Here is a 27,967-nt window from a genome sequence, read left to right as displayed (position 1 = left end):
TTTTATTAGATTAATAAAATTTGAATCAATTCAACGACATTATCAGCATGTTTAACTTTATTGGTGTAACTCTATCTGAAGAAGGTTGGAACTGATGGCCGCAGAGTAAAACCTGGACACATACAGGATAAATAAAACTATTTTTCCCCGTTAATCTGAAAGTCAGATGCTGGTTTGTTATCCCAGCAGGGATCAGATGTTCTCTGGATTAAAGATGGAGGGATTAGATGGAACACACCTTCTGTCCGGTAGCACCTCTCCGTCCAGTTAGTCCTAGGTTCCCAGGCAGTCCTGGTGCACCCTGCAGGAACAAGAACACATCTTACTGGGTGAGCTTTGATCACAGCAGGTTTACTTACGTTGGAATTTTTATCTGATCAAAATAAAATTAGGCTGAATCATTTACAGAAGAAGAAGAGATCCATGCAGATCTGAGAGAAATATCATCGAAAACATCTTTTCATCACAGTGGAGCAGAATGGAGGTTCTCCTTCCTGGTTCTGGTCCTGATGGAGGTTTTCCTTCCTGGTTCTGGTCCTGATGGAGGTTTTCCTTCCTGGTTCTGGTCCTGATGGAGGTTTTCCTTCCTGGTTCTGGTTCTGATGGAGGTTTTCCTTCCCGGTTCTGGTCTTGATGGAGGTTTTCCTTCCCGGTTCTGGTTCTGATGGAAGTTTTCCTTCCTGGTTCTGGTCTTGATGGAGGTTTTCCCTCCTGGTTCTGGTCCTGATGGAGGTTTTCCCTCCTGGTCCTGATGGAGGTTTTCCCTCCTGGTCCTGATGGAGGTTTTCCCTCCTGGTTCTGGTTCTGGTCCTGATGGAGGTCTACCTTCTTGCCTATACATGTATAGATGGATATGTCTATATTTTATGTATAAATGGGTCTTTGTCAGGAGTTTATCTCTGGGGAAACAACAGCAGGATCACATGGAGCTGCTGACAGGTTCTGACCTGCAGCCTGAACATCTCCATGTGAGAAAAAATAAGTCTGAGATGGAAACAAGAAGAAATAAAAGCAGCAGCTGAACAATAAAATGGACAATTCCAGGACATTTCCAGGACATTTCCAGGACATTTCCAGGATTGGCTTTAATGCGCAGCAGACAAACCAGCTTTACTGCAGAGGAAATCATTATAAAACTAAAGATGACACTTCTTAAGATGGAAATCTTTTTATGAGTCTCATCTAAAATTTGGAGCTTGGTTGCGAAACTTCAAAGCTCCTGTTAAAGAATGATGTTTGTCCTGAGATGCAGCTGCAGAAGCAGGAAAAGGCCCGTCAGAGTCATCTGACTGGAAGTCTGTGAATCAGACAAGAGGCCATAACCAGCAGATGGAAACTACAGGAAGGAAATAAAAAGTTGGCTGGAAATGAAAGGAAAGTGATTGATGGCGATAACAGTTTCTTTAGCTTCCCGCCAGACCTCATAACGACCCGCTAGATAAGCCCTGTTGTTTACCTCACGTTGGAATTTGACTAATTATGGTCAAAACGCTTTTATTCATCATGTAAACCATCCTGTTGAATCTGAAGCTTTTAATCGCCATCAGCATGGAGTCGGGATGTCTCCATTCCAGCCATAGAGGATCATTATTTTCCTGCTTTTCTCATCACTTGTTGATCTTTGGCTGCTCCTGATTGGACGTTACCGTCAGTTTAAGCTCTCTGATTGGTGGAAAGTCTGACAGGAAGTGTCTTCATCATCATGTCCAGGTGAAAATAGAGGTCTCTTAGCAACATGGTAGTGATGGTGATGAAGATGTGATAAATAATGGTGGATTTACCATCTAGAGTCTCTGAATAAACACTACATGTTGTGTCTGGATTGTAAACCTGCTGGACAGATAGAAACGCTGGAAAACCTCCGTAGACCTGGATTTTCCCAACCTGGACAGAATGTTCTCAGAATGGGTGAGATCTGATTGGTCAGGAGGTGGAGCTTTTATCCTGGATGATCCAGAGCAGGTAGCTGTTCAGCAGAGGTTACCATGGTGATTTAGTCTGGTAAGAAGTGAAGCGGCGTTGGAGTGGGATTTTCCTGGTGAGCATGACATTTATGTCAGATGATGGGATCACGTCTCCTCCTCCATGCAGCTTTCAGCAACAGTCCGTAAATAAAGCCACACGAAGAACTGGAGCTGATGGTTTCCACATGTCGGCGGATTTATGACCATAATTACAGGCGCCAGATGTGAAATCACATCAGTCCCACTGTCGTTAAAGATGATGAAGATGCGATGGTCTATAGGTCTCCAGAGGCCCAGAAAAACACTGGATGTGGAACCCCCACAGTCATATGCAGCCTCACGTCTTCATTATTATTGTTCTTTAAACCATCTGATTGATGAAGGTTCCTCAGGTGTTCCTCATCATGGAGGTTCTTCTGGTGTTCCTCATCATGGAGGTTCTTCTGGTGTTCCTCATCATGGCGGTTCTTCAGGTGTTCCTCATCATGGCGGTTCTTCAGGTGTTCCTCATCATGGAGGTTCTTCAGGTGTTCCTCATCATGGCGGTTCTTCAGGTGTTCCTCATCATGGAGGTTCTTCAGGTGTTCCTCATCATGGAGGTTCTTCAGGTGTTCCTCATCATGGCGGTTCTTCTGGTGTTCCTCATCATGGAGGTTCTTCAGGTGTTCCTCATCATGGAGGTTCTTCAGGTGTTCCTCATCATGGCGGTTCTTCTGGTGTTCCTCATCATGGCGGTTCTTCTGGTGTTCCTCATCATGGCGGTTCTTCAGGTGTTCCTCATCATGGAGGTTCTTCAGGTGTTCCTCATCATGGCGGTTCTTCAGGTGTTCCTCATCATGGAGGTTCTTCAGGTGTTCCTCATCATGGCGGTTCTTCAGGTGTTCCTCATCATGGCGGTTCTTCAGGTGTTCCTCATCATGGCGGTTCTTCAGGTGTTCCTCATCATGGCGGTTCTTCTGGTGTTCCTCATCATGGAGGTTCTTCAGGTGTTCCTCATCATGGAGGTTCTTCAGGTGTTCCTCATCATGGAGGTTCTTCAGGTCTTCCTCATCTTGGAGGTTCTTCAGGTCTTCCTCATCTTGGAGGTTCTTCAGGTCTTCCTCATCTTGGAGGTTTTTCAGGTGTTATCATGGAGGTTCTTCTGGTGTTCCTCATGATGAAGGTCCCTCATCAGGTCATAACCAGGGACACGTAAAAAAAAACTTTGGTTGGATCAGATCTGCAGATATCACTATAAATATTTTGTCTGCTGGTCTTGGTTAAACGTGGACAGTCAAACTGAAGATTCAATGTTGTGTTTGGAGTCATGTTTAAATAATTTATGTAGAAAGACATGAAGGACTTGTAGCATCTGACTGGTCAGAAGTAAAAGACATCCTAGATGGCTTTTCCGCTTGGTCGGTTTTCGGATTGGTCAATTTTTTCTGATTGGTCAGTTTTTCTGATTGGTCAGTTTTCTGATTGGTCGGTTTTCTGATTGGCCGGTTTTTCGGATTGGTCAGTTTTCTGATTGGTCGGTTTTTGGATTGGTCGGTTTTTCTGATTGGTCAGTTTTCTGATTGGTTGGTTTTTGGATTGGTCGGTTTTTCGGATTGGTCAGTTTTCTTATTGGTCGGTTTTCTGATTGGCCGGTTTTTCGGATTGGTCAGTTTTCTGATTGGTCGGTTTTCTGATTGGTCAGTTTTCTGATTGATGGGTTTTTGGATTGGTCGGTTTTCGGATTGGTCGGTTTTCGGATTGGCCGGTTTTCTGATTGGCCGGTTTTTGGATTGGTCAGTTTTCTGATTGGTCGGTTTTCTGATTGATGGGTTACATGATGAAGTTCTCTTTAAGATGCTGGGAATAAATGAATGTTTGTCGTTGACTCTGGTGTGTTCCTTCGAGGAGAGTCATTAACTCATCTCTCACACATCTGCTGAAAGGAAAATACACTTTTCGTGACAAAAGGAGAGCAGATGAGCTGACCTGAGCTCCAGGAAGACCTGGGATTCCTATGGGCCCTGGCTGACCTCTGACCCCTTTGGGACCCTGCAGACATGAAGCGTAACAGTTTTCACTTTATTCTACATGTAAATGAACACAAATAGGAATGGGGAATGAAGTGTCGCCTCGGCATCTGGACGGGCGTCTTCACTCTGCCTGATGACCCACCTGTGGACCTGAAGCTCCAGGGAGGCCTTGCAGTCCAGGACTACCGGGCTGGCCGGGCTGGCCCTGCAGAAATACTCAGATCAGGATGTGGTTCCTGGTGTGGGTGAAGCCGAATGTGTTGCTTCTCCTACCTTCATACCCAGCGTTCCTCGTCTTCCATCTGGACCCTGAACGCAACACAAACATTAACTCAGGAACCAAGACGGGACTTTTAGCTTCAATCAAAACTTTTTTCTGCGTTTTATAGACATTGTCTGAGTCGTTGCTCCATGTCGTCAGTCTGTACAGTTTCTGTGTTTCCTACTGGACCCTGAAGGCAGCATTCTCAGTGGAACTCTACATCCTGGGTGTTCCCACTGATCCGACCTGAACGATGTAAGCCTCCTCTACTGTCGTTCAGAGCAGCAGCTTCAGTCACTAATAAATCTGTGTGGAAATAAACACGTCTGAGCCACCAGACATGAACTAAAACCTGGGATTTATGTTTTTATGTGTTTTTTTAACTGATCAGAATATTTGACAGATTTTTTAAAATTATTTGCATTAATTTGAAGTGGGAGGAGGAAGACGGATTCAGGACGAAGACCAGGACAGTAGAAAATGTGTAAAATGGACTTAAAACCATATTATAGATGAAAACTGTGGTCCATCCAGTCTGGCCCAGTCCAATCCAGTCCGGTCCAATCCGGTCCAGTCCGGTCCGGTCTGGTCCAGTTCATTCAGGTCCGGTCCAGTCCGGTCCAGAAGCAAATAAAAGCAGTAATCCAGCAGCGGTAGCCTCATTTTACAGCTAATGAAACTGAAGGTATTTAATGGCAGATAAACCCTCACCGGATTTCCGATGACGCCGCTCTCACCGGGACGTCCGTCTGGTCCTTCTGCACCCTGTGGATGGAAACATCATGAACCCACCTGGATCTGAGCGCCAGAGAAGGAGACGTGAAACCAGACAGAAAGATTCAGACGTGTGCATCTGTCTCTTACCGGTAAACCTGGGTTTCCAGCTTCTCCTTTGGCTCCAGGTGAGGTGTTTTCAAAGCCTGGTTCACCCTGCGAGATGCATCACATCAACAAAGTGTTTACCTGTCCTATAACAAACTAAGGTTGGGTTGGCGCTGACCTACAGACTGGACTGCAGAAAAGTGAGTTTCCGGCTGGCCGCCTCTACAGTAGAGGCACGAACACAGCCCACTTGGACTTATGTCCAGGTGGTGATCAGTTCATAGCTCCGCCCCCTCTTCACCAAGTTTCCAAGGCACGAAGCTGGAAGCTCCACCACACAACTACAAAGTCAATCATCGAACTGCGGCCCAGGAACTCCTGATGCCAGGTGTACACATGAACACTCTTATGTTCAAACCACAGACTGGAGATAAAAGATGGGCGGAGCCTCCGTGACGTCACCCGTGGGTTTCTGAAGAGCTGAATTGAAGCTCGGTGGGCGGTTCCTACCATCACCATCTTGGCAGGGGCATGCGTGTCGTCTCGCCCGGAAAATACAAATATGGGCAAAGAGGTGGAGCTGAGAGGGGGGCTGTGAGCGAACTCCGAGCTTTCTGTAGCTAAATGCTGAGCTAAGTGCTTGCTGTAAACATGTTTATTTTTGCTGTAAACATGTTTATTCCTGCTGTAAACGTGTTTATTCCTGCTGTAAACGTGTTTATTCCTGCTGTAAACATGTTTATTTTTGCTGTAAACATGTTTATTCCTGCTGTAAACGTGTTTATTCCTGCTGTAAACGTGTTTATTCCTGCTGTAAACGTGTTTATTCCTGCTGTAAACGTGTTTATTTCTGCTGTAAACGTGTTTATTCCTGCTGTAAACGTGTTTATTCCTGCTGTAAACGTGTTTATTCCTGCTGTAAACGTGTTTATTCCTGCTGTAAACGTGTTTATTTCTGCTGTAAACGTTTATTCCTGCTGTAAACGTCTTTATTCCTGCTGTAAACGTCTTTATTCCTACTGTAAACGTCTTTATTTCTGCCGTAAACGTGTTTATTCCTGCCGTAAACGTGTTTATTCCTGCCGTAAACGTGTTTATTCCTGCCGTAAACGTGTTTATTCCTGCCGTAAACATGTTTATTCCTACTGTAAACATGTTTATTCTCATATTTCTGGTTTCTTCCCTCGAGCTGGTTTAGGATGTTCTCTAAATTCTCCATCCTCTTCATGTTGGAGCTCTGAGCTTCATCACTAGCATCACATCTCTTTTGCCATTCTTTGGATCTTTCCATCCGTCACAGTGGAGAATTTTCTGGACTGGCCACCTGATTAAACAGGTGTAGAAAATGGAGGGAAACAACTCAGATCTCATAAAAGCCCAGACGTTCCAGTCTTCTGTCTGCTTTACTCTGTATTTCTATTCATGTCTTCTTCCTCAGAACAAGCGGAGGAAAAATCTCTGCTCCGTCAGTGTCCTCCCTCCTTTTATAGGACAGTAAATCAAGAAACGTCTCGTATTTCTGTCAACCCCAGTCCCATAATACTCCAGTCATGATGCAACGCTGAGCTCGTTTATCTCCTCCACCTTTCACCCAAACCACACCAGATTTCATCACTTAGTTCAGAACTCACCGGATCTCCTCTCAGTCCTCGCTGTCCAGGCAGCCCCACCTCCCCTCTGATTCCTGGGATACCCTGAGGAGAACAGGTCAGGCTGTCAATCATACCACCAGATGTCAGAGGTCATGCTGGTGTTCCAGGAAGTTTAAATCTGACCTGCTGACCTGGTTTTATACTGAAAATATCATTACTGATTAATCCAGACTTCTGTGTGAACATGATCATGAACCGAACACATTTTCAGCTACGTAGTAAAATAAAACAACTTTAACCACGATGTCTGGGCTTTTCTGAACAGAAACTGTAAATAACAGAAACAAAATGAGATAAAGATATTTTACTGGGTTTCCTGGGTTTCCTCGTTCTCCACCAGCTCCATCTGGTCCTGTGCCTCCCTGCCAACACAGAACCACAGCAACACGTCAGCACCTGGAAATCCATCCAATCAGAGGGCTTCCTGAACACACCCCTGATAACACAACTTTATCGGCTCATCAGCTGAGCAGCGCTGTCTCATCCTGTCATCAGGAGGGAGGGAACTTCCTGATATGTGTTGGAATCACTGACTCCTGTTACCATAGCAACGGGACTGCCATCCTATTCCTGCCCTCTAACTTTCCGGCTGATTGTCGGGAATGTTGCTGTGAGACAGCAGCCACCTTGGATTTACAGGATTCCTGGTCTACGGATACCTGATGATGAAGATGACGATAAAGGTACCTGTTCTCCATCGATCCCATCTAGCCCCTCCTCTCCGTCTTCACCCTGAATTGTTGGAAAAGCAGTTCTCTAATGAGACTCGATTGACATCACATGACCCGTCACATCCCAACTGGTCCTTGTCACTCACCCTGTCGCCACGGAGACCACGGTATCCCTGTGGACACAAGCAGCCAAGTTACTCTCACATCATCAGCATGTGACAAAGATCCATCTGTCTGATCTGTTACCTTCTGTCCTCGCAGTCCAGAACAACCCTGGATTCCTGGAGGTCCGCCCGGTCCCGGTTGGCCCCGCTCGCCCTGCAACACAGCAAGTACTTCAAGGTTCCCAGTTTGGGAACACATTTAGTCTAAAGCAGGTTTAGATACAACACAAAGTCCACTTCATCAAGTCCACCTGCTTCCTGTTCTCCAGGTGGTTTTGACAAAGAGGAGCACCACGTACCACAAGGTGGTTCTGACGAAGAAGACCACCAGGTACCAGAAGGTGGACTTGATTAAGAAGACCACCAGGTACAAGAAGGTGGTTCTGACGAAGAAGACCACCAGGTACCAGAAAGTGGTTCTGACAAAAAGGACCACCAGGTACCAGAAAGTGGTTCTGACAAAAAGGACCACCAGGTACCAGTAGGTGGTTCTGACGAAGAAGACCACCAGGTACCAGAAGGTGGACTTGATGAAGAGAACCACCAGGTACCAGTAGGTGGTTCTGACGAAGAGGAGCACCAGGTACCAGAAATTGGTTCTGTTGAAGAGGACCACCAGTTACCAGAAGGTGGTTGTGACAAAGAGGACCACCAGTTACCAGAAGGTGGTTGTGACAAAGAGGACCACCAGGTACCAGAAGGTGGTTGTGACAAAGAGGACCACCAGTTACCAGAAGGTGGTTGTGACAAAGAGGACCACCAGGTACCAGAAGGTGGTTGTGACAAAGAGGACCACCAGGTACCAGAAGGTGGTTGTGACAAAGAGGACCGCTAGGTACCAGAAGGTGGATTTGATGAAGAGGACCACCAGGTACCAGTAGGTGAATTTGATGAAGAGGACCACCAGGTACCAGTAGGTGGTTCTGACGAAGAGGAGCACCAGGTACCAGAAATTGGTTCTGTTGAAGAGGAGCACCAGGTACCAGAAAGTGGTTCTGACAAAGAGGACCACCAGGTACCAGAAGGTGGACTTGATGAAGAGGAGCACCAGGTACCAGTAGGTGGACTTGATAAAGAGGACCACCAGGTACCGGTAGGTGGACTTGATGAAGAGGACCACCAGGTACCAGTAGGTGGACTTGATGAAGAGGACCACCAGGTACCAGTAGGTGGTTCTGACGAAGAGGAGCACCAGGTACCAGAAATTGGTTCTGTTGAAGAGGACTACCAGGTACCAGAAATTGGTTCTGTTGAAGAGGACTACCAGGTACCAGAAGGTGGTTGTGACAAAGAGGACCGCCAGGTACCGGTAGGTGGACTTGATGAAGAGGACCACCAGGTACCAGTAGGTGGTTCTGACGAAGAGGAGCACCAGGTACCAGAAATTGGTTCTGTTGAAGAGGACCACCAGGTACCAGAAGGTGGTTGTGACAAAGAGGACCACCAGGTACCAGAAGGTGGTTGTGACAAAGAGGACCGCCAGGTACCAGAAGGTGGACTTGATGAAGAGGACCACCAGGTACCAGTAGGTGGACTTGATAAAGAGGACCACCAGGTACCAGTAGGTGGTTCTGACGAAGAGGAGCACCAGGTACCAGAAATTGGTTCTGTTGAAGAGGACCACCATTTACCAGGAGGTGGACTTGATGGAAACTAAGGAACAGGGAAACTTACGGAGATCCCCTGCTCTCCAGGGAATCCAGGGTGTCCCTTCTGTCCAACGAAGCCCTGACAATAAAAACACAAACACATTCAGTGGCAGAACAATCACAGAAAAATCAGCTAAATCTCCATCTGACTAAGCCACTTCGTTCCGGTTCTGCTGGTGGGTCTAAAGTCTGGCTGGGTGTCCAGCTGGAGACAACTGGACCCTAACAAACATGGGGAATAAACAGCTTTTATGTGCCATATCCAGATGTGTCACAGGTTTCTCTGGTAAACGTCTACAGACTTCTAGAATTCTTTGTTGAGCTGCAGCTGTGTCTAACAGAAATCTGACCTGCAGCGTCTGAATGTGGTTTGAAGGAAATATGATGGAAACATTTAGCATAAAATTTGTGGTTTCAGGTTTCAGCAGCAGCAGAATAAAAGCTTCCATGCATCTGCCTTCTGTTTGACACTCTGGGATGCAAGAGGACACATCTGTCTCCTTCATGCTCCGATTCCTTCTCTAACCTGATGTGTTCCTCTCACCTTTGATCCTGGTTGGCCTCGTGAACCGCGTAAACCTTCGTGTCCTGAGCATTTGCACATGACTTTGCAGCACTCTCTGTCTGACACCATGTCCTGCAGAGAGACAAAAGGATATATTACCACGAGCTGATTTAACCCTTTAACTCCAGTTTTCACTCAGAAAACTAGCTGGTTTCATCTTGTGTTGCCTAGTTGAGCATTGTCTAGCCTAGCCTAGCCTAGTTTAATCTAGTCTGACCTAGTCTAGCAATGTGTAACCTAGCTTAGCCTAGATTCATCTAGTCTAACCTAGTTCAGCATTGTCTAGCCTAGCCTAGTTTCATCTAGTCTAACCTAGTTCAGCATTGTCTAGCCTAGTTTCATCTAGTCTAACCTAGTTCAGCATTGTCTAGCCTAGCCTAGTTTCATCTAGTCTAACCTAGTTTAGCCTAGTTTCATCTAGTCTAACCTAGTTCAGCATTGTCTAGCCTAGCCTAGTTTCATCTAGTCTAACCTAGTTCAGCATTGTCTAGCCTAGCCTAGTTTAATCTAGTCTAACCTAGTTTAGCCTAGTTTCATCTAGTCTAACCTAGTTTAACATTGTCTAACCTAGCTTAGCCCAGATTCATCTAGTCTAACCTAGTTTAGCATTGTCTAGCCTAGCCTAGTTTAATCTAGTCTAACCTAGTTTAGCATTGTCTAGCCTAGCCTAGTTTCATCTAGTCTAACCTAGTATAGCTTTGTCTTGTCTAGCCTGGCCTAGTTTTATCTAGTCTAACATATTCTAGCTTTGTCTAGTTTAGCCTGACCTAGTCTCATCTAGCCTAGCCTGGCCTAGTTTCATCTAGTCTAACCTAGTTAGGCATTGTCTAGCCTCATCTAGCCTAGCCTAGTTTAGTCAAGTCTAATCTAGTTTAGCATTGTCTAGCCTAGCCTGGCCAAAACTAATCTAACCTAGCCTAGCCTAGTTTAATCAAGCCTAAACTAGTTTAGCATTGTCTAGTCTAGCCTAGATTAATCTAGTCTAACCTAGTCTAGCTTTGTCTAGTCTAGTGTAATCTAGAGTAGTCTAACAGTCTCATCTTGCCAAGCCTCATCTAGCCTAATCTGGCCTAATCTAGCCTAGTCTAGTCTGATCTAGCCTAATCTGGCCTAATCTAGCCTAGTCTAGTCTGATCTAGCCTAATCTGGCCTAATCTAGCCTAGTCTAGTGTAGTTCAATCTAATCCAGTCTAATCTTTGAGCAGCAGCTGGAGATAAACGCCATCATCCTGATTTATTTGTCTTAATGTATGTGATTGTGTTAATATTTCCGTCCTCATGAGGACTCATCAGACTGTAAAATGGATGTCATTTCAGAGGCTGGGTTGTGAAATCAAAAAGAAAAAGACACTTTCTGCTCTTTTTTCCAGAAAAGGCAAACGGTGAACATCTTAAAACACAAACAGCTGCTGCTTCCTGCCTGAAAGGTTGTTTTCATTCTGTAAGATTCGAGTTTAATCTCAACCAGCAGATGGTTCTATGTGCTGGATGAATCCTGGTCCAGATCCAGCACTCCCTGGATTCTCTGGAATGTCTTCTGTCGCCATAGGCTGTTCATTAGGGAATAATCTGCATATTTTCTGCCTTCCAACGTCTCTGGGGATGTTTTCTCTCTGCTCCGCAGCAATCAGACACGTCAGGACAGGAAACCTTAAGTCTTGTTGAACTGAAGAAAAACTAAACTTCATTTTCTACAGAAACATGAAAACAAACAGAACGGCTGTCATGTAGCCTGATCCTGAACGTTTCTCTTCAGACTCATGTACGAAAGAAAGAAATGAAAGTATAGAAATTCTGGAGTAAAAATATCTAATCTCCAGTCTGGATGTGGCTTCCCTCTCCTCCAGTTTAACACCAGAATCTTACAGTTGTAAAATGAACTGGTAACCAGTGAGGTAACTGGGAAAATTCTGGATTTTAAACTTCATCTTTACGCATTTAACCAGCTTCATCTCAGTAAAGCTGCTCGTCTCTTCTGTTTGGGATGAAAATGAAATGGTAACCATGGAAACGATGGAAGAGGTCAGTGACTGGTTCATTCAGAGTGCAGGTTAAATGCTGTAGTAACTCCACCGGTCCTGTGGGAGGCGCCGCAGCACTGCCAGAAATACACCAGAACCGGAGAAGAAAACACTCTCAGATGCAAACTACTGGAAATAGCTGGAAAAAGCTTGGGGCTTTTATGTGAACCGGCCCACGTTCACACCAGTTTAACCAGAACCAAAACCTCAACATGTTGGAGGTTAGTTTCCTGACAGATTCCAGGCTCTTGGACTGGTTCTGATCTGGGGTTGATGTTGGATCTGTATTTGTCTCAGGTGTAAAACTGAACACGATGATCGGCAGGCCGATTCATCCTCCTGCTTTTGGCTTCAGTCAAACTAACCTTTATGTTCAAATGAGATTACATTAACAGGAAGAACCGTCACATCATTCCTCTGGGTTAGCTTTAATCTATTGTGGCACACAGAATGAGGAAGACCTTTGTGTTGATCAGAAGGGCGTTCTGATTGGTTCATTCCTGGAAGGACATGAAGTAAACTTTGTTAAGCGGTGCAGATGTGGGAAGTAAAACACTGAGATACAAAACATCTGCAGAGATAATGACGCTAACACAACCCCCCATTTTTACCTGAAGAAGAGCTGCTAATGGCTTTTCTTTGTGCACACACAACAAAACTCTGCAAGCTAACTGCTTAGCATGGAGCTGGTAGAGGTGGCGAGGAGGAGTTGGCTGGAGTAGGCGGATGGTGGGTGGCTAACGGCTAGTACATGCTAGCACGTTGGCTGTTTCCAGGTGGAAGGTGGCGGGAACCCGCTCATTGGCTTACTGTTGGAATCTGCTGCTCCCCCCAGCTGGTGACTTCTCGTGTTTTGCTTGCATCTCGTTTCATCCATTCTTCCAAGAACATGCTAAGTTAGCTAGCAATATATCAGATCAGAGACCAACAAGCATAAAAAGATGGAAACTTGGGAAACCGTCAACCATGATGGGGCTTGATGCACACCTGGGACTATCTCCTGGTGGTGGAGGCGTCTGTCAGTTTGGCCACACCCAGGAGTCAGCTGATAAACGACACGTCACGGCTGTCAGATGACACTCACCGCATAGACAGATGGAACAAGTTGAAAAAACATTCTGCCTTTAACTTTTTCTGAGCGAAGGAGGCGTTGACATCTTGAGAAAGAAGGCATGACGAGCTCTCTGATCTGGTCTCTGATAGTCCTTCCAACCAGCAGAAACTCTGAGTCTTCCAGAAGTTTGTGTGAACTTTGAAGCTGCTTTACCTGCAAAAGGAAAGACTTTTTAAGATGGGACTTACAATCTGTTTAAGTACGGTGCTGCCGACACTCTGCATGCCGATGCTCAGAGGAAGCTTGTAGCCGAACCCTCGACCAAACTCCACCATCTGCAGCTGGGTGGCGTCACGCGCTCCCTCCAGCGCCACCACCAGCAGAGCGCTGATCCCTGCACAGGAAACATTCACATCATCTTCTACCTCTGGGCTCCTCCGGCTGCCGGAGAGGAGGACGGCATTTACCAGACTGCCGCAGGAGCTCCGACTCCTGCTCCAGCTTCATCACGTCCTCATCCAGTCCATCCGAGAAGATCACCAGCACCTGAAGAAGCAGAGGAAGAAGAGGCTGAAATCTTCATCTTTACAGAGGTTAGAGGATTACTGATGCTCTGCTCTCCTCTTTGATTCAACTCAGACTTGTTGAGAGTTCTCATGGCTAATTTAATCCAACTGTGGAAGCAGGTCAAAGCTCCGGGTTCACAATAAGATCCAGAAACACTCAGACCAACGTGAAAACATTCAGACAGCAAATGATCCGAATCAGTTAGGAAGTCGATGCATGGAGGAGAAACTCCAGCAGAAAGCCTGTATGTCTTCACCTAATCATCACTGTTCTGTTTCTTTCTTACCAGGATGAAGAATTTTATTAAAATCTGGGAAGTATGACTTTAAACTTATAATTGTTCCAAGATAAATTACATTTAATGCAATTTAAATAAACTGCAATTTAAAAAAGGAAAAACCATTTCCAGAAAAAGTTGTGATTTTCGGTTGAACTGCAGAAATCAGAAAGACTGAGAAGGAAAAAACAAGTAAATAAATGCAGCATGACAAACAAACGAATAAAGAAATAAAACAATGAAGGTTGCAGAAGTTGGAAGTTTCTATAAAATCCAGGACTCCAGAATGCATTCAAGATTTAATAAAGAAATAAATAAAATAAGTGAATACATATAAATATTATTGATGGGAACTTTGATACGTTAATTATTATAATTACAGAAAAATTGATGCATTTAATCGTGGAACGTTTCCTGGAACACTAATTACGTTGATGCACACGCTACCTCCACTGCTAGCTTAGCAGCACCGACACATTATTAGCCGGGTTTCAGACCCTTCAGTCTGGAGACAAAGCGACCATCAACAGGTCCAGCATCTCTTTCCGGACTCTCTGTGAGTAACGTTAAAAGAACGTATAGTTTACTCCTCCAGAACAGCACAAGGCCCTCCCCTGTCCAGAAGAACCCTCTGGAAGGGGCTTTCCAGCTCCGGTCCCGGAGTTCCATAATCCAGCAGGGTGTCCATGTATCCCTGCTGTATGTGCCGTTTCCTGTAAAGGCGAATACTGTAGCATGTGACGTGATTTATGAAACTCACTTGTCCCGATCAATAAATAGAATGAATGAATGAATGAATGAATTAATGAAAGGACGAGAGAGAACACCCAGAAAACGTTTCAGGTCTGTGTTTTCTTGCAGATATTTGCCGTGTTTCCTCCTCAGTCTGGCAGTAACACCGAGCCAGGCAGCAGTTCCGGGTGTCGGACTCACCTTGACGCCCGCCCTGGACTGGGTCCTGAACTTCTCCTGGAAGGACCTCAGCAAGAAGGAGTTGAAGTAGGTGGCATCAGCCAAATTGGTGGTCATGAGCTTCCTCACAACCTCCTCGCTGTAGCCCTCGAAGTTGTAGTCGTACAGGACGCGCCCGTCGCGGCCCACCACTCGGTAGGCCAGATTGGTCTTGACGGGGCCGACGCAGCACAGGCCCGGTACGGAGGAAACGTAGTGGGCAATCTCTGGCAGGAAGGTCTGAAGCTTGCTGTGGCCACTGATTAGCATCTCACCCGGAGATCCGGTCCTCTGGGAGATATCGAACCCCATGGCGATGTCAATGGTGCAGTCTGCAGAGAAGAGAGCTCTGGCTTTATTCCTGGTGGGACGGACTCAGAGAAACATGGCAGACTGAAACTCACCGGTCGGATCTTGGGGAGGTTTGGATTTGCAGATGGTGCTGACCACCTTCTCCTTGATTTTCTCCAGGCTGCCGAAGTTCTCCACGGTGAAAAGTCGGTCCCGGGTGCCAGTGATCTGCAGCAACTGGAAATCATGGATGTTTCCAATGCCGATGGCAAACATCTCGATCCCCAGGGCTCGGAGAAGGTCGGCTTGCTCCTCCACCTCATCCTGCGAGTCGCCATCTGTGATCAGGACCAGGTTCTGGGATATCCCTGCAGATCTGCGGCTGCCACGTGAAGCTTGGAAGTACTCCATGATGGAAGCCAGGGCATTTCCAATTCTGGTGCCTCCACCGCTCTGCTTGATGTTCAGGATGTGGTTTTCCACCGCTTCCTCAGTGTTGTACTGATTCAGGTAAAACTCGTGCTTGAAAGTGTCGCTGAACTGAGCGACTGCAACCTGAACCAAGTCCTTGCTGACTTTGAAGCTTTTCACCAGAGCAGTGGTGAACGTCTTCATGACGGTGTAGTCATTGGATAGGATGCTGCCAGACTGATCCAGGAGGAAGACCAGGTCAGCCTGCTGTTTCTCACAAACTGCAGAAGAAAGCACAGACTGGGTACAGGTTTTATAGCAGGCCTTGAAGAAGCCGATGGTGGTTTTACAGGTGTTTCTTTACATGCACACATTCATGCACCTAAAGCCCTGCATCTTTGTTCAGTAACAATCTCGTCCTAACAATGCTGACATGTTCCAACACAGGACACCAAACGCTGCAGATCCTCAGCAGTACGGAAACGGAGGCCTGAGATGGAGTACCTCAGGGCTCCGTCTTTGTCCCACTTCTTTTCTACAAATACATGGACTTATTATCTGAATTTTGGCATCCTTCACCATTGTGTCCAATCCCTGACCAACGGAGACCACTAGGACCAGATTTATTTGTGGAAACACCTGTCTTACCTGGCTTGGTGGAGTTGCACAGCACCTGAGTGATGTTCTTGTACAGACCCTCCAGGGCGCTGAAGTCAGCCACGTAGAACACTTTGGACTTGTCCTGACCAGCCATGATCTCCAGCTGCGTCACTTTGGCTCCCTCCACTCCAATACTGATGACGGTGACGCCTTTGTCTCTCAGAGCCTCTGAGGGTTTAACCAGGTTGCTCGGATCGGTGGCGTCTCCATCTGTGATCACCATGAGGATCTGAGGCACCTGCAACTCAGCACGGCCTCCGTGCTCCGCACCGAAAAACTGTAGGGAGTACTCCAAAGCCCTGCCAGTGTATGTGTCTCCATACGGAGACATCAGGTTTCCAATGGCTTTCGTCACCTCCTGCTTGGTGCTATACTGGTTCAGAGTAAAGATGGAGCTGGCGTTGGTGGAGAACAGAATGACACCGAAGCGAGTGAGGTTTTTGCCAATGGTGGTTTGGTTCACCATGGACAGCATGAACTTCTGCATACTTCTGAACTTATCCAGGGTTATACTGGTAGAGCCGTCCACCAAGAAGATGATGTCAGCTCTTTCTGTCTTCTTACAGTCTGGTTGGGAGGAAAAAGCAGTCAGAAGTCCATTTACATTCTAATAACCTTTAAAGCCTTCTAAGCTTCGGTGAAAATTGCAACTAAAGTGCCACAAATCTGGCAGCTGCTTCATTCTATAACTTGTAGAAATTGTGTTTATTATAAAATACATACTTGTAAAATAAAAACTCACAATAAATAAGAAAGAACTGACCAAAATGTTGTCCTTTTTTTCGAGGAATCAAAGACAGGGGGCTGAATAAACAAATCAGATCCTAAGAATGAAACTTTTCTCTCCATTTTTTCAGCAGTGTCCCGGGAACAGATTAGTGGATGTTGTGAGTGTTAAAAGGTCTATGTAAATGGAGTCTCACCTCTTTCTGGATCACATAGCTCCAGAGAAAGCTGACTCTCTAGATCCTTCAGTGCATCAAAGTCCCTCTCGACATACATCCTGTCTGGTGACCCACTGATCTCCAGCAGCTGGGTGGTGTTGGCATCAACCACTCCGATGGCATAGACCATAACTCCCGTAGCCCTCAGTGCCTCTGCAGGTTTTTTGACTTCATCCTGGGCCTCGCCATCAGTGATCACTACCAGCCTCTGCTGCAGACCTGGACGTCCTCCACTGGTTGAAATAAAGTACTGGGACACTTCAGAGATGGCTTGGCCTGTGAGTGTTCCTCCACCGAGCTGTTGCATGCCATCGATGGACCTTAACATTTCTTCTTTGCTAAAGTAGCTGTTGAGGCGAAACTCTGGTTTCTGAATAGAACTGAACTGCATGACACCAACATGCACATCATCCTTTCCAATGAAGGAATTTCCAATCACAGATTTCATGAAGTCTTTCATTTTTAGAAAGTCCACTGAATCGATGCTCCCAGAACTGTCAATCAGGAAGACAAGGTCGCCTGGTATGTCTTTGCAAACTGCAGACAAAGCAGCACAGACACGTTAGTGCTTGTACGTGGTCCTGCTGTCAATGCTTTCGCAAGCACTGTGCTAACAAACACCTAAAGAACCTAACGTTCCAGAAAGCTTTCAGAGCAAAGTAAAGAGTAAAACAAACTGTCCACATGACACAAACTTGCTTTGTTACCTGCTGTAGGTTTTCAGCAGCATTGGTTTGTCTGTCCAATCATTAGCAACATTACCCTAAGTTATCGACACATTTTCATCAGAATTTCAGATAATGGCAAACATGGCTAAGGGAACAAATTATTAGATTTTTAAAGAAATCTTTCCAGGTGGAAACATCTGGGAACGTTGGTGAACTTTGTCACTTTCACCGGTGGACAAAAGATTCATAAAGTGTATTATCGTTGGATTTTTAGATCGGTCTCATATTTTTTGTTGATTTTCACAGTTACTTTTAAATGTGTAAGGTTAATCTGCAAAAAACACAGAAAAAGCATCTCTGCATGCCGCTTACAAAAGAAAAAAATCAATATAGCTAGATTTTCCAAAGAACAGCATCCATAAGTCACTATTTACAAAATATCACATCTGCATGGCTGCATTTCCAAAGAATAATGCCTGTAAGACACAAAGGCTTCCATATGGATGGATGGATGGATGATGGATGGATGAATAGATGGATGGATGGATGAATGGATGGATGATGGATGGATGAATGGATGGATGGATGAATGGATGGATGATGGATGGATGGATGGATGAATGGATGGATGGATGGATGGATGGATGGATGGATGAATGGATGAATGGATGGATGAATGGATGGATGGATGGATGGATGAATGGATGGATGGATGGATGGATGGATAGATGGATAGATGGACGGATGAATGGATGAATGGATGGATGGATGGATGAATGGATGAATGGATGGATGGATGGATGGATGGATGATGGATAGATGGATAGATGGACGGATGATGGATGAATGGATGGATGGTTGAAAAGATGGATGGATTGATTTCTCACCATCAGATGAGCAGATGTCTGTGATGATGTCATCCTTGATGGGCCTTAAGGCATCAAAATTATTGACGAAGAACATTTTCTTTGGGTCACCCGAAATCTCCAGCAGCTCCTCCTTGTCAGCGTTTTTCACCCCGATGGCGTAGATGGTGACGCCCTGCGCCCTCAGACCCTGTGCAGGAACCCCAACCTCGTCTGAGGACTTTCCATCTGTTATGACCACCAGATACTCCGGGACTTTAGCGCCACGAGAGATTGCGGCGTTGTCAAAGTATTGTCCCATGAAGGACAGCGCTTTGCCTGTTTCTGTCCCTCCTCCTATTTGCTGAATTCCTTTCACGGCTTTCTCCAGTGCTTGGACATCTGAGTATGTCGTAAGGTCAAACTCCAAGTTTTGTGAATCTGCATACTTTGCGACTCCCAAGCGGACATGTTCTGGCCCAATACGAAATGTGTGAAGAAACTCGATAATGAACTTCTTCATGTCTTGGAAGTCACTGGGGTGAATGCTTCCTGAGTGGTCGAGGAGGAAGAAGATGTCAGCTTCATCGGTTTGAACACAACCTGGAAGAAAAAACACAAACCAGTCAATTCATTTGACATTAAATGACCAAATGTTATGGAAATAAAACTTGAGTTCAGACCTTCTTTAATGCCAGTTCTCCGGTTGATGGCTGTGAAGCTCTGGTGAATGATGTTGTTGCAGATGACCTTTTGCAGGCTCTGCTCTAAAGACTTCAACTTGGCGAAGTTGTCCACAATAAACACATGCTTGTTCGGGGGATGAGAGGCGATCTGCTTCAGCTCCTCCTCGTTGGCGTTTTGGATTCCAACAGAGTAAACGGTGACCCCGGCGCGGCGGAGATTAGCTGCTGGTCTGCTCACGTTGTCCTGAGATTCTCCATCTGTGATCACCACTGCCACCTGCTGGACACCTTTATCCTTCCTGCTTCCTTTCTTCTTGATAAAGACCTCCTCCTGGGCGAATTTCAGGGCATCTCCTGTCCTGGTTCCTCCCGCAGTGTAAGGTAGAATTTTGATGAACTTCAGCAGTTCATTCTTGTCGCTGAACGTGTTCAGGTAGACCTGCGCTGTGGGCCTGTTGTTGTACATCACAATGCCTACGCGGACCTTTTTCTGGCTAATCTCCAGGCCACTGACAATTGAGTGCAGGAAGGTCCGGACCAGCTGAAAATTGGCGGGCCCGATGCTGCTAGATTCATCAATAATGAACACAATGTCGGCTAGTTTGGCAGCTTTGCAATCTGTGAGAAACGTCAAAACATCACAATAATCAACTTCAAGCCACTCAACTATTCAGAAACTTGACACGATGAAAAAACATCATAAGTGTTGTCAGAAATACCAGCAAATGGCTCGTCAGACTCGTCTTTGTCACCTGGTTTGAAGTCATTGATCAGATGTGTTCAGTTTGGTCAGCAGGGGGCGCCATGGTGGCCCATACCTCCAATATGTCCATTGCAGGGTTTTTCTTTAGATTCTTACAAACTAAAATGTCTGATTTTGTAAAAACTTGCGACAAAAGTGGCAAAATTTTAGTTTTTTTTCTAAAAGTAAAAGCACTTCAAATTAATTTGAAAATTGTTTTTTCTAAATTTCTACTTTCTTTTGTTGAAATTAAATTAAATGTAAAAAACTTTATGTCAGACAGAAATTACAACTTTGTTTGGTTGTTCTAATAAGCGCGTTGCAAAAGTGTTTTATTGTTCAGCAAAGTGCTGATGAAGCTGTAACTGCTACTTCAGATGGCATAAAAACATAGGTGGATACAGACCTAGATGTTTTAGGTGTTTCCTGCAACAACACACTTGATTAAAATAAAATGGTTTTCTAACAGCTTTATGCAAAGTTCTGCGACAGCTTGTCAATGAGCCTTTGATTTAAATCAGGTGTGTTGTAGCAGGGAAACATCTAAAACCTGGAGGATCCTAGACCACAAGGACCCCAGACCATGAGAATCCAGGACCACGACAACCAAGGGATCCCTGATATACACTTATCATGGAGGTTTTCGACATCTGTACATGGGTGTGTACAGAAATTTGAAGTGCTTTTTAAATACAGCACTTCAAAACATGGTATAGTATGGACTGAGCACCTGTCCAGGTGTACCTGCATCTCACCAGCTACCGACTGGGATAGACTCCAGCTTGCCTGTGTCTGAACTGGACTTGAGCTCCATTTGTGCTCCCTTACATACGTAACTGTGGACGTTTGTTTGAAACATTATCATACGGCTTCGTCCTCATACCTTCTGTGTCTTTTTTACATTATCATGGTTACTAAGTAAGTTTATCCACCAGGGGGCAGTGGTGAGTTCAGAGTTCATTGTCACGTTTTTACAGCGTTTGGTAGCGGTAACACATGGCTATAAAGTCGTTTACAACCGTCCAAAAACACCAGAAGTAGAAAAATTTTTTGGTGGTTCTTTTGTCGTCTTCATCCTTTTCCTATTCTTCTTCTCTGGTTTGTTCTTTTCAACAATGACCCTCGGGATTTTTGGTAATATTGCTCCATTTTTTGTGTTAAATATTGAAAAGCTAAGCAAACTATGAACATATCCATCTTCTTCCTCCAGCATAAGTGGACCTTAAGTGGTGCAGACATAACTTAATTTGCATTAGTAGCTGCAATAGCAACATTGCAGAGGCCCGCAAGGACCAGTCGCTCTTTGGAAATAAAAGTTGTGCAAAGAAAGTCCAAATGAAATTTGTGTCTTTGGTCTCATTGGGAGGAAAAGCTGTTTGTCTCAGGTGTGCTGAGTGACACTTTGGGCCTAGTTGGACTAAAGTAAGTAGACAACAAACTGTGATGGAGAGTCCTCCAGGTGTCTGGAACCTGCAGGACCCTACGATCTGAGACTGAACACTGAAAAGTGTAGGGAAATTTTTGTCATAGATATGAGTAAAAAAAGCTCTGTAGTTGTTACCTGATGTCAGGAACGTGTCCACTTCCTCCTTCAGAAAGATGTCCTTCAGTATGGGGACGGCATTGGCGATGCTATCAAATGCCAGCCCTCTTGAGGAAATGACGAGCAGCTCTTGCAGAGATGCGCCCAGGCTCATTCCCACCACAGTTACGCCTGATGATTTAATCCGACGAGCCTGCTTATAGATCGGATCATCGGAGTCTTTCCCGCTCAGAACAACTAAGTACTGTTGATAGCCTTGGTCCGCTCGGCTTCCTGCCTCTTTGGTGAAAAGCTCAGTGCTGGCGTACTGCAAGGCAGCGCCCAGGTTGCGTTGCTCAGTAGATGGAAGTCGGAGATGGCGGAAGCGCCTCATGGCAGCTTGGATCTGCTCTTTGGTTTGGTGATCTTTCAAGAGGAACTCTACTTTGATGTCTCGGGCATACTGGGCCAAACCCAGGCGGTAGGCAGAGGCTCCGAAGTTAAACTGGTTGGTCAGTCGGGTCAGGATGTTTCTTACCTGCTGGAAATCTGCTGCAGACATGCCACCGTCCACCAGAAAGACAATATCTGCAAATTTTTCTGCCAGAGCTGAGAGACACAAAGAGAAAGCAATGATGTCCATCTTTTCCTCCCAGTAGAAGATAAATGAGGTGATGAAGCTGAGATGGATGGAAAATATGAGCTGACTGTGGATCTAATGCAGCAACACGTCAGTAAACAACTGGGACAGGAGCAGCAAAGGCTGGAACATGTTTGGTGGAGCTTTTACCGGCTTAACTGGGAACATGTCAGTAACGCCACCGGCTTAACTGGGAACATGTCTGTAACACGAGCAGTTTAACTGGGAACATGTCAATAAAACAGGTTAGTAACATGACTAGTTTAACTGGGATTAAGTCAGTAACATAAGCGGTTAAACTGGGAACAGGCTGGTAACATCACTGGTTTAACTGGTAACAGGTCAGTAACACAACTGGTTTAGTGCGATTAACTGGTAACAGCTTGGTAAAACAGGCCGGTAACATGACTGGTTTAACTGGTAACAGGTCAGTAACGTGATTGGTTTAGTGTGATTAACTGGTAACAGCTTGGTAAAACAGGCCCGGTAACATGACTGGTTTACCTGGGAACATGTCAGTAAAACAGGCTGGTAACATGACTGGTTTAACTGGTAACAGGTCAGTAACATGATCGGTTTACCTGGGAACATGTCAGTAAAACAGGCTGGTAACATTACTGGTTTAACTGGTAACAGGTCAGTAACATGATCAGTTTACCTGGGAACATGTCAGTAAAACAGGCCGGTAACATGACTGGTTTAACTGGTAACAGGTCAGTAACATGATCGGTTTACCTGGGAACATGTCAGTAAAACAGGCCGGTAACATGACTGGTTTAACTGGTAACAGGTCAGTAACATGATCGGTTTACCTGGGAACATGTCAGTAAAACAGGCCGGTAACATGACTGGTTTAACTGGTAACAGGTCAGTAACATGATCGGTTTACCTGGGAACATGTCAGTAAAACAGGCCGGTAACATGACTGGTTTAACTGGTAACAGGTCAGTAACATGATCGGTTTACCTGGGAACATGTCAGTAAAACAGGCCGGTAACATGACTGGTTTAACTGGTAACAGGTCAGTAACATGATCGGTTTACCTGGGAACATGTCAGTAAAACAGGCCGGTAACATGACTGGTTTAACTGGTAACAGGTCAGTAACATGATCGGTTTACCTGGGAACATGTCAGTAAAACAGGCCGGTAACATGACTGGTTTAACTGGTAACAGGTCAGTAACATGATCGGTTTACCTGGGAACATGTCAGTAAAACAGGCCGGTAACATTACTGGTTTAACTGGTAACAGGTCAGTAACATGATCGGTTTACCTGGGAACATGTCAGTAAAACAGGCCGGTAACATGACTGGTTTAACTGGTAACAGGTCAGTAACATGATCGGTTTACCTGGGAACATGTCAGTAAAACAGGCCGGTAACATTACTGGTTTAACTGGTAACAGGTCAGTAACATGATCGGTTTACCTGGGAACATGTCAGTAAAACAGGCCGGTAACATGACTGGTTTAACTGGTAACAGGTCAGTAACATGATCGGTTTACCTGGGAACATGTCAGTAAAACAGGCCGGTAACATGACTGGTTTAACTGGTAACAGGTCAGTAACATGATCGGTTTACCTGGGAACATGTCAGTAAAACAGGCTGGTAACATTACTGGTTTAACTGGTAACAGGTCAGTAACATGATCGGTTTACCTGGGAACATGTCAGTAAAACAGGCCGGTAACATGACTGGTTTAACTGGTAACAGGTCAGTAACATGATCGGTTTACCTGGGAACATGTCAGTAAAACAGGCCGGTAACATGACTGGTTTAACTGGTAACAGGTCAGTAACATGATCGGTTTACCTGGGAACATGTCAGTAAAACAGGCCGGTAACATGACTGGTTTAACTGGTAACAGGTCAGTAACATGATCGGTTTACCTGGGAACATGTCAGTAAAACAGGCCGGTAACATGACTGGTTTAACTGGTAACAGGTCAGTAACATGATCGGTTTACCTGGGAACATGTCAGTAAAACAGGCCGGTAACATGACTGGTTTAACTGGTAACAGGTCAGTAACATGATCGGTTTACCTGGGAACATGTCAGTAAAACAGGCCGGTAACATGACTGGTTTAACTGGTAACAGGTCAGTAACATGATCGGTTTACCTGGGAACATGTCAGTAAAACAGGCCGGTAACATGACTGGTTTAACTGGTAACAGTTCAGTAACAAGATCGGTTTACCTGGGAACATGTCAGTAAAACAGGCCGGTAACATGACTGGTTTAACTGGTAACAGGTCAGTAACATGATCGGTTTACCTGGGAACATGTCAGTAAAACAGGCCGGTAACATTACTGGTTTAAGTGGTAACAGGTCAGTAACATGATCGGTTTACCTGGGAACATGTCAGTAAAACAGGCCGGTAACATGACTGGTTTAACTGGTAACAGGTCAGTAACATGATCGGTTTACCTGGGAACATGTCAGTAAAACAGGCTGGTAACATGACTGGTTTAACTGGTAACAGGTCAGTAACATGATCGGTTTACCTGGGAACATGTCAGTAAAACAGGCTGGTAACATGACTGGTTTAACTGGTAACAGGTCAGTAACATGATCGGTTTACCTGGGAACATGTCAGTAAAACAGGCTGGTAACATGACTGGTTTAACTGGTAACAGGTCAGTAACATGATCGGTTTACCTGGGAACATGTCAGTAAAACAGGCCGGTAACATTACTGGTTTAACTGGTAACAGGTCAGTAACATGATCGGTTTACCTGGGAACATGTCAGTAAAACAGGCTGGTAACATGACTGGTTTAACTGGTAACAGGTCAGTAACATGATCGGTTTACCTGGGAACATGTCAGTAAAACAGGCCGGTAACATGACTGGTTTAACTGGTAACAGGTCAGTAACATGATCGGTTTACCTGGGAACATGTCAGTAAAACAGGCTGGTAACATGACTGGTTTAACTGGTAACAGGTCAGTAACATGATCGGTTTACCTGGGAACATGTCAGTAAAACAGGCTGGTAACATGACTGGTTTAACTGGTAACAGGTCAGTAACATGATCGGTTTACCTGGGAACATGTCAGTAAAACAGGCTGGTAACATGACTGGTTTAACTGGTAACAGGTCAGTAACATGATCGGTTTACCTGGGAACATGTCAGTAAAACAGGCTGGTAACATTACCGATTTAACTGGTAAAAAATCTTTACAGTTATGATAACTGGTTTTGTACATTTACACCAACAGAACCAGGCATGTAGAGGTGGGCATGTGTCCTACAGCTGCTCAGCTTACCTTGTCTCTGGTCCTCCATGGAAATACAGACTGTTTCCAGCAAACTGTTCGTCAGGCTCTGCAGAGCTTGGTAGTTATTGATGGTGAACATGAACCTCTGTGAAGGCTGGTTTGCGATGGACTTGAGTTGCTGCAAGTTGAACTGTCCCACCCCGATGCCGAACACAATGATTCCCTGCTGGCGCAGCTTTTGGGCAGGAACCTCCACGGCATCTGTGGACTCACCATCTGTGATAATCACCACGATCTGCGGGACTCGCTGCTGGGCGCGGCTCCCTGCCTCCTGCGTGAAGTACCGCGACCTCACAAATTCAATGGCCTTGCCTGCTTCCGTGCCTCCTGCTCGGTAGACCAGGTTATCTACCTGCTCCAGCAGGGACCTGGAGTCCATGTGGTCCTTCAGGAGGAACTCCTCATAAGGCTCATCGCTGTACTGAGCCAAGCCCACACGAACTTTGTCAGGACCAATGTTGAGGCCCAAGATGACATTCCGGAGAAACTGCTTCATCTCCCTAAAGTTAGAAATGCCAATGCTGGAGGAGCCGTCGACCAGGAAGACAATATCGGCCATGGTGGCTCTGGTGCATTCTGCAAGAGGGAGGACAAAGTCAGCAGCTGGAACAACATGCTGGGGAACATGTAAAGATCATGCACATGGATCCTCTAGAAGACATGGATCCATGTTACTTTGGGAGAAGAGTGGTAGCCTAGTATTTACAGAGGTGGGCTTCTGTCTGGAGAACTTGGAATTTAGAACTCCGGATTCAGTCCCCAGCATGCCAACAGATGTAAACAACTGTGGACATTGAGCAAGCCCCTAACCCTTCCAACAGCTCCCCGGGTGCCAAGACATGGCAGCCCCCAACTCTCCAGCATAATGGTTCCCAAGCTGGGGGTCTCGGAATAACTGTATTAAAAAATATTGCCCACATTTATGAAATGAACTTGGGATTTTTTTTCTTGTTTACCAAGCCTGTCCAGATTAAACCTTTAATGCAGATAAATAAGTGAAATTAACAGAACAAAGGAAATATATCATATTAAGTCCTGAATCTGGTTTTATCTCCACCAGAAAAGTTGTTTTTCTGCTTGCAGTAGCTTGTCTCTATGGCTGCCAAGACTAGTCCATTACTCATCATTATGTCGGCTTTCAAAATAGTCAATGTCTAATAATTCATGTAATCGTTTATGTTTTGTTTATGCTTTTTTTCCCCATTCTGCCACTGTACCTTCCGTTACCTTGTCTGCTTTTCTGCCTGACACAATGCAGTCGTGGCAGTTAGGACAAGCTGTGACGTCACGGGAAAAGAGACATCACTTTCGACGTTACAATCATGGCGAGCAGCAACAGAGTTTGAGAGTTTGGAAGAATTTTCTAAACATTAAAGAGACGCATGTGAAATGTAAAATCTGCAAGGTTGAACTTGCCTTGCATGGGGGGACGATGGCGATGCACGAGCATCTTAGCAGCAAGCACGTTGTGGCTGAGTTGCCTTCTGACAAACTTGTCGTCTCGGTAAGCTAATTGGCTAGTTAGCTGCTAACGTTAAAGTCAACAGTGAGCTAAAACATATTTTGGTGGGTAATTTATGTTTGATTTCAGGTTCACCTTTACAAGAAACACTTTTTGCTTTTTTAGGCCCAGCACATTGCTTTCCTTATGTTACTACATGCTGCACTGTTCCATCAAAGCTCTTGAGTGACATGCCGTCTTAATTGCCTTTATTTTTTATCAACACTTCATTTGGAAAGTATGTGCAGAACACTTCTGCTTTTACCTGTCCAACATCCTCAAGTGTAATCTGATGAGGGCCAAATTGGGGGCTGCCTAACCCCGACTCCTCACTGGATACACTCATATCACATAGTGGATCACACCTGGAGGCCACCTTTAATTGCAGCATGTCTGGAAGCAATTTTCTCTTTCTTTTTTGACTTGACACCTTTCTGTGTGCTGAGGGATGTTCATGACCGATGAAAAGGTCTATGGTGGGAGGCTGTGGGCCATGTGACCAGGTACCCTGTACACCAGGTATACGGAGTTCAGTCCTACAATGTCCGTATTCCAGCAGAGTTTCCATGTATTCCTGCTTCAACACACCTGAATCACATTAAATGGATTCAACAGCCTATCAGGCTCTGCACAAAGACATTAATTTATCAGCTGTGTTGGAGCAGGGACACATGGAAAACCTTCTGGACTGCAGAACTTGTAGGACTGAAATGAGTAACCCTGCAGTGCACATAGTTATTTTTTGTCCAAACACATTAGATTAGTATGGCCTTGCATTTGGACAATGAAACATCGCTGTCCTTGCTTAGGGGTTGCAAGCTCCAACATGTGTAATTACGTGGGGGTCATGGCTCAAACGAGATGGGTCAAATGCAGAGCTGAATTTCCCCAGTCAGGACTAATGAGCTAAAACTGAGTAGTAATAATAGCAGTGAAGCTCTGAGAAAGCAAACAGTTGACGTCTGCGCTGCCGCTTCGCTAACAGAAGCTAGTGGGTCTGATATGATATGACTTACCTGCGTTCAGAGCTCAGCTCTTAGATGATTGTGTGAAGCACCAGAAACATTTCAGATTAAAAAAAACTGAGCAGAAATAATAAGCACATACAACTTTTTATCCCTCTGATGTCTTTGTCCTGTGTTTGCTC

At 45.3% G+C, this 27,967-nt stretch overlaps 1 protein-coding gene across 1 annotated transcript in view; it reads right to left on the bottom strand.

Moving 5' to 3' along the window:
* LOC306755769 (collagen alpha-6(VI) chain-like) overlaps window positions 1-27,967 on the bottom strand; it is an 85,878-nt gene that overhangs the window by 40,413 nt on the left and 17,498 nt on the right. The window contains exons 4-26 of the mRNA XM_079240280.1: window positions 25,308-25,895; window positions 21,437-22,006; window positions 19,131-19,751; window positions 18,490-19,050; window positions 16,914-17,471; window positions 15,979-16,557; window positions 15,033-15,611; window positions 14,611-14,960; window positions 13,301-13,379; window positions 13,082-13,227; window positions 9,738-9,830; window positions 9,219-9,272; window positions 7,627-7,698; window positions 7,527-7,553; window positions 7,397-7,441; window positions 7,018-7,071; window positions 6,689-6,751; window positions 5,100-5,165; window positions 4,947-5,000; window positions 4,247-4,282; window positions 4,116-4,178; window positions 3,930-3,992; window positions 239-301 (exon numbers count right to left, since the gene is read on the bottom strand). Coding sequence (XP_079096406.1) covers window positions 239-301; window positions 3,930-3,992; window positions 4,116-4,178; window positions 4,247-4,282; window positions 4,947-5,000; window positions 5,100-5,165; window positions 6,689-6,751; window positions 7,018-7,071; window positions 7,397-7,441; window positions 7,527-7,553; window positions 7,627-7,698; window positions 9,219-9,272; window positions 9,738-9,830; window positions 13,082-13,227; window positions 13,301-13,379; window positions 14,611-14,960; window positions 15,033-15,611; window positions 15,979-16,557; window positions 16,914-17,471; window positions 18,490-19,050; window positions 19,131-19,751; window positions 21,437-22,006; window positions 25,308-25,895 — 5,384 coding nt within the window. The remainder of the gene's footprint in view (window positions 1-238; window positions 302-3,929; window positions 3,993-4,115; window positions 4,179-4,246; window positions 4,283-4,946; window positions 5,001-5,099; window positions 5,166-6,688; window positions 6,752-7,017; window positions 7,072-7,396; window positions 7,442-7,526; window positions 7,554-7,626; window positions 7,699-9,218; window positions 9,273-9,737; window positions 9,831-13,081; window positions 13,228-13,300; window positions 13,380-14,610; window positions 14,961-15,032; window positions 15,612-15,978; window positions 16,558-16,913; window positions 17,472-18,489; window positions 19,051-19,130; window positions 19,752-21,436; window positions 22,007-25,307; window positions 25,896-27,967) is intronic.

This window comes from Telmatherina bonti, assembly GCF_933228915.1.
Source record: "Telmatherina bonti genome assembly, chromosome: 5".
Taxonomy (NCBI): domain Eukaryota; kingdom Metazoa; phylum Chordata; class Actinopteri; order Atheriniformes; family Telmatherinidae; genus Telmatherina; species Telmatherina bonti.
Note: the sequence above shows the minus strand (reverse complement) of the source record. Positions and strands in the feature narration are given on the sequence as shown.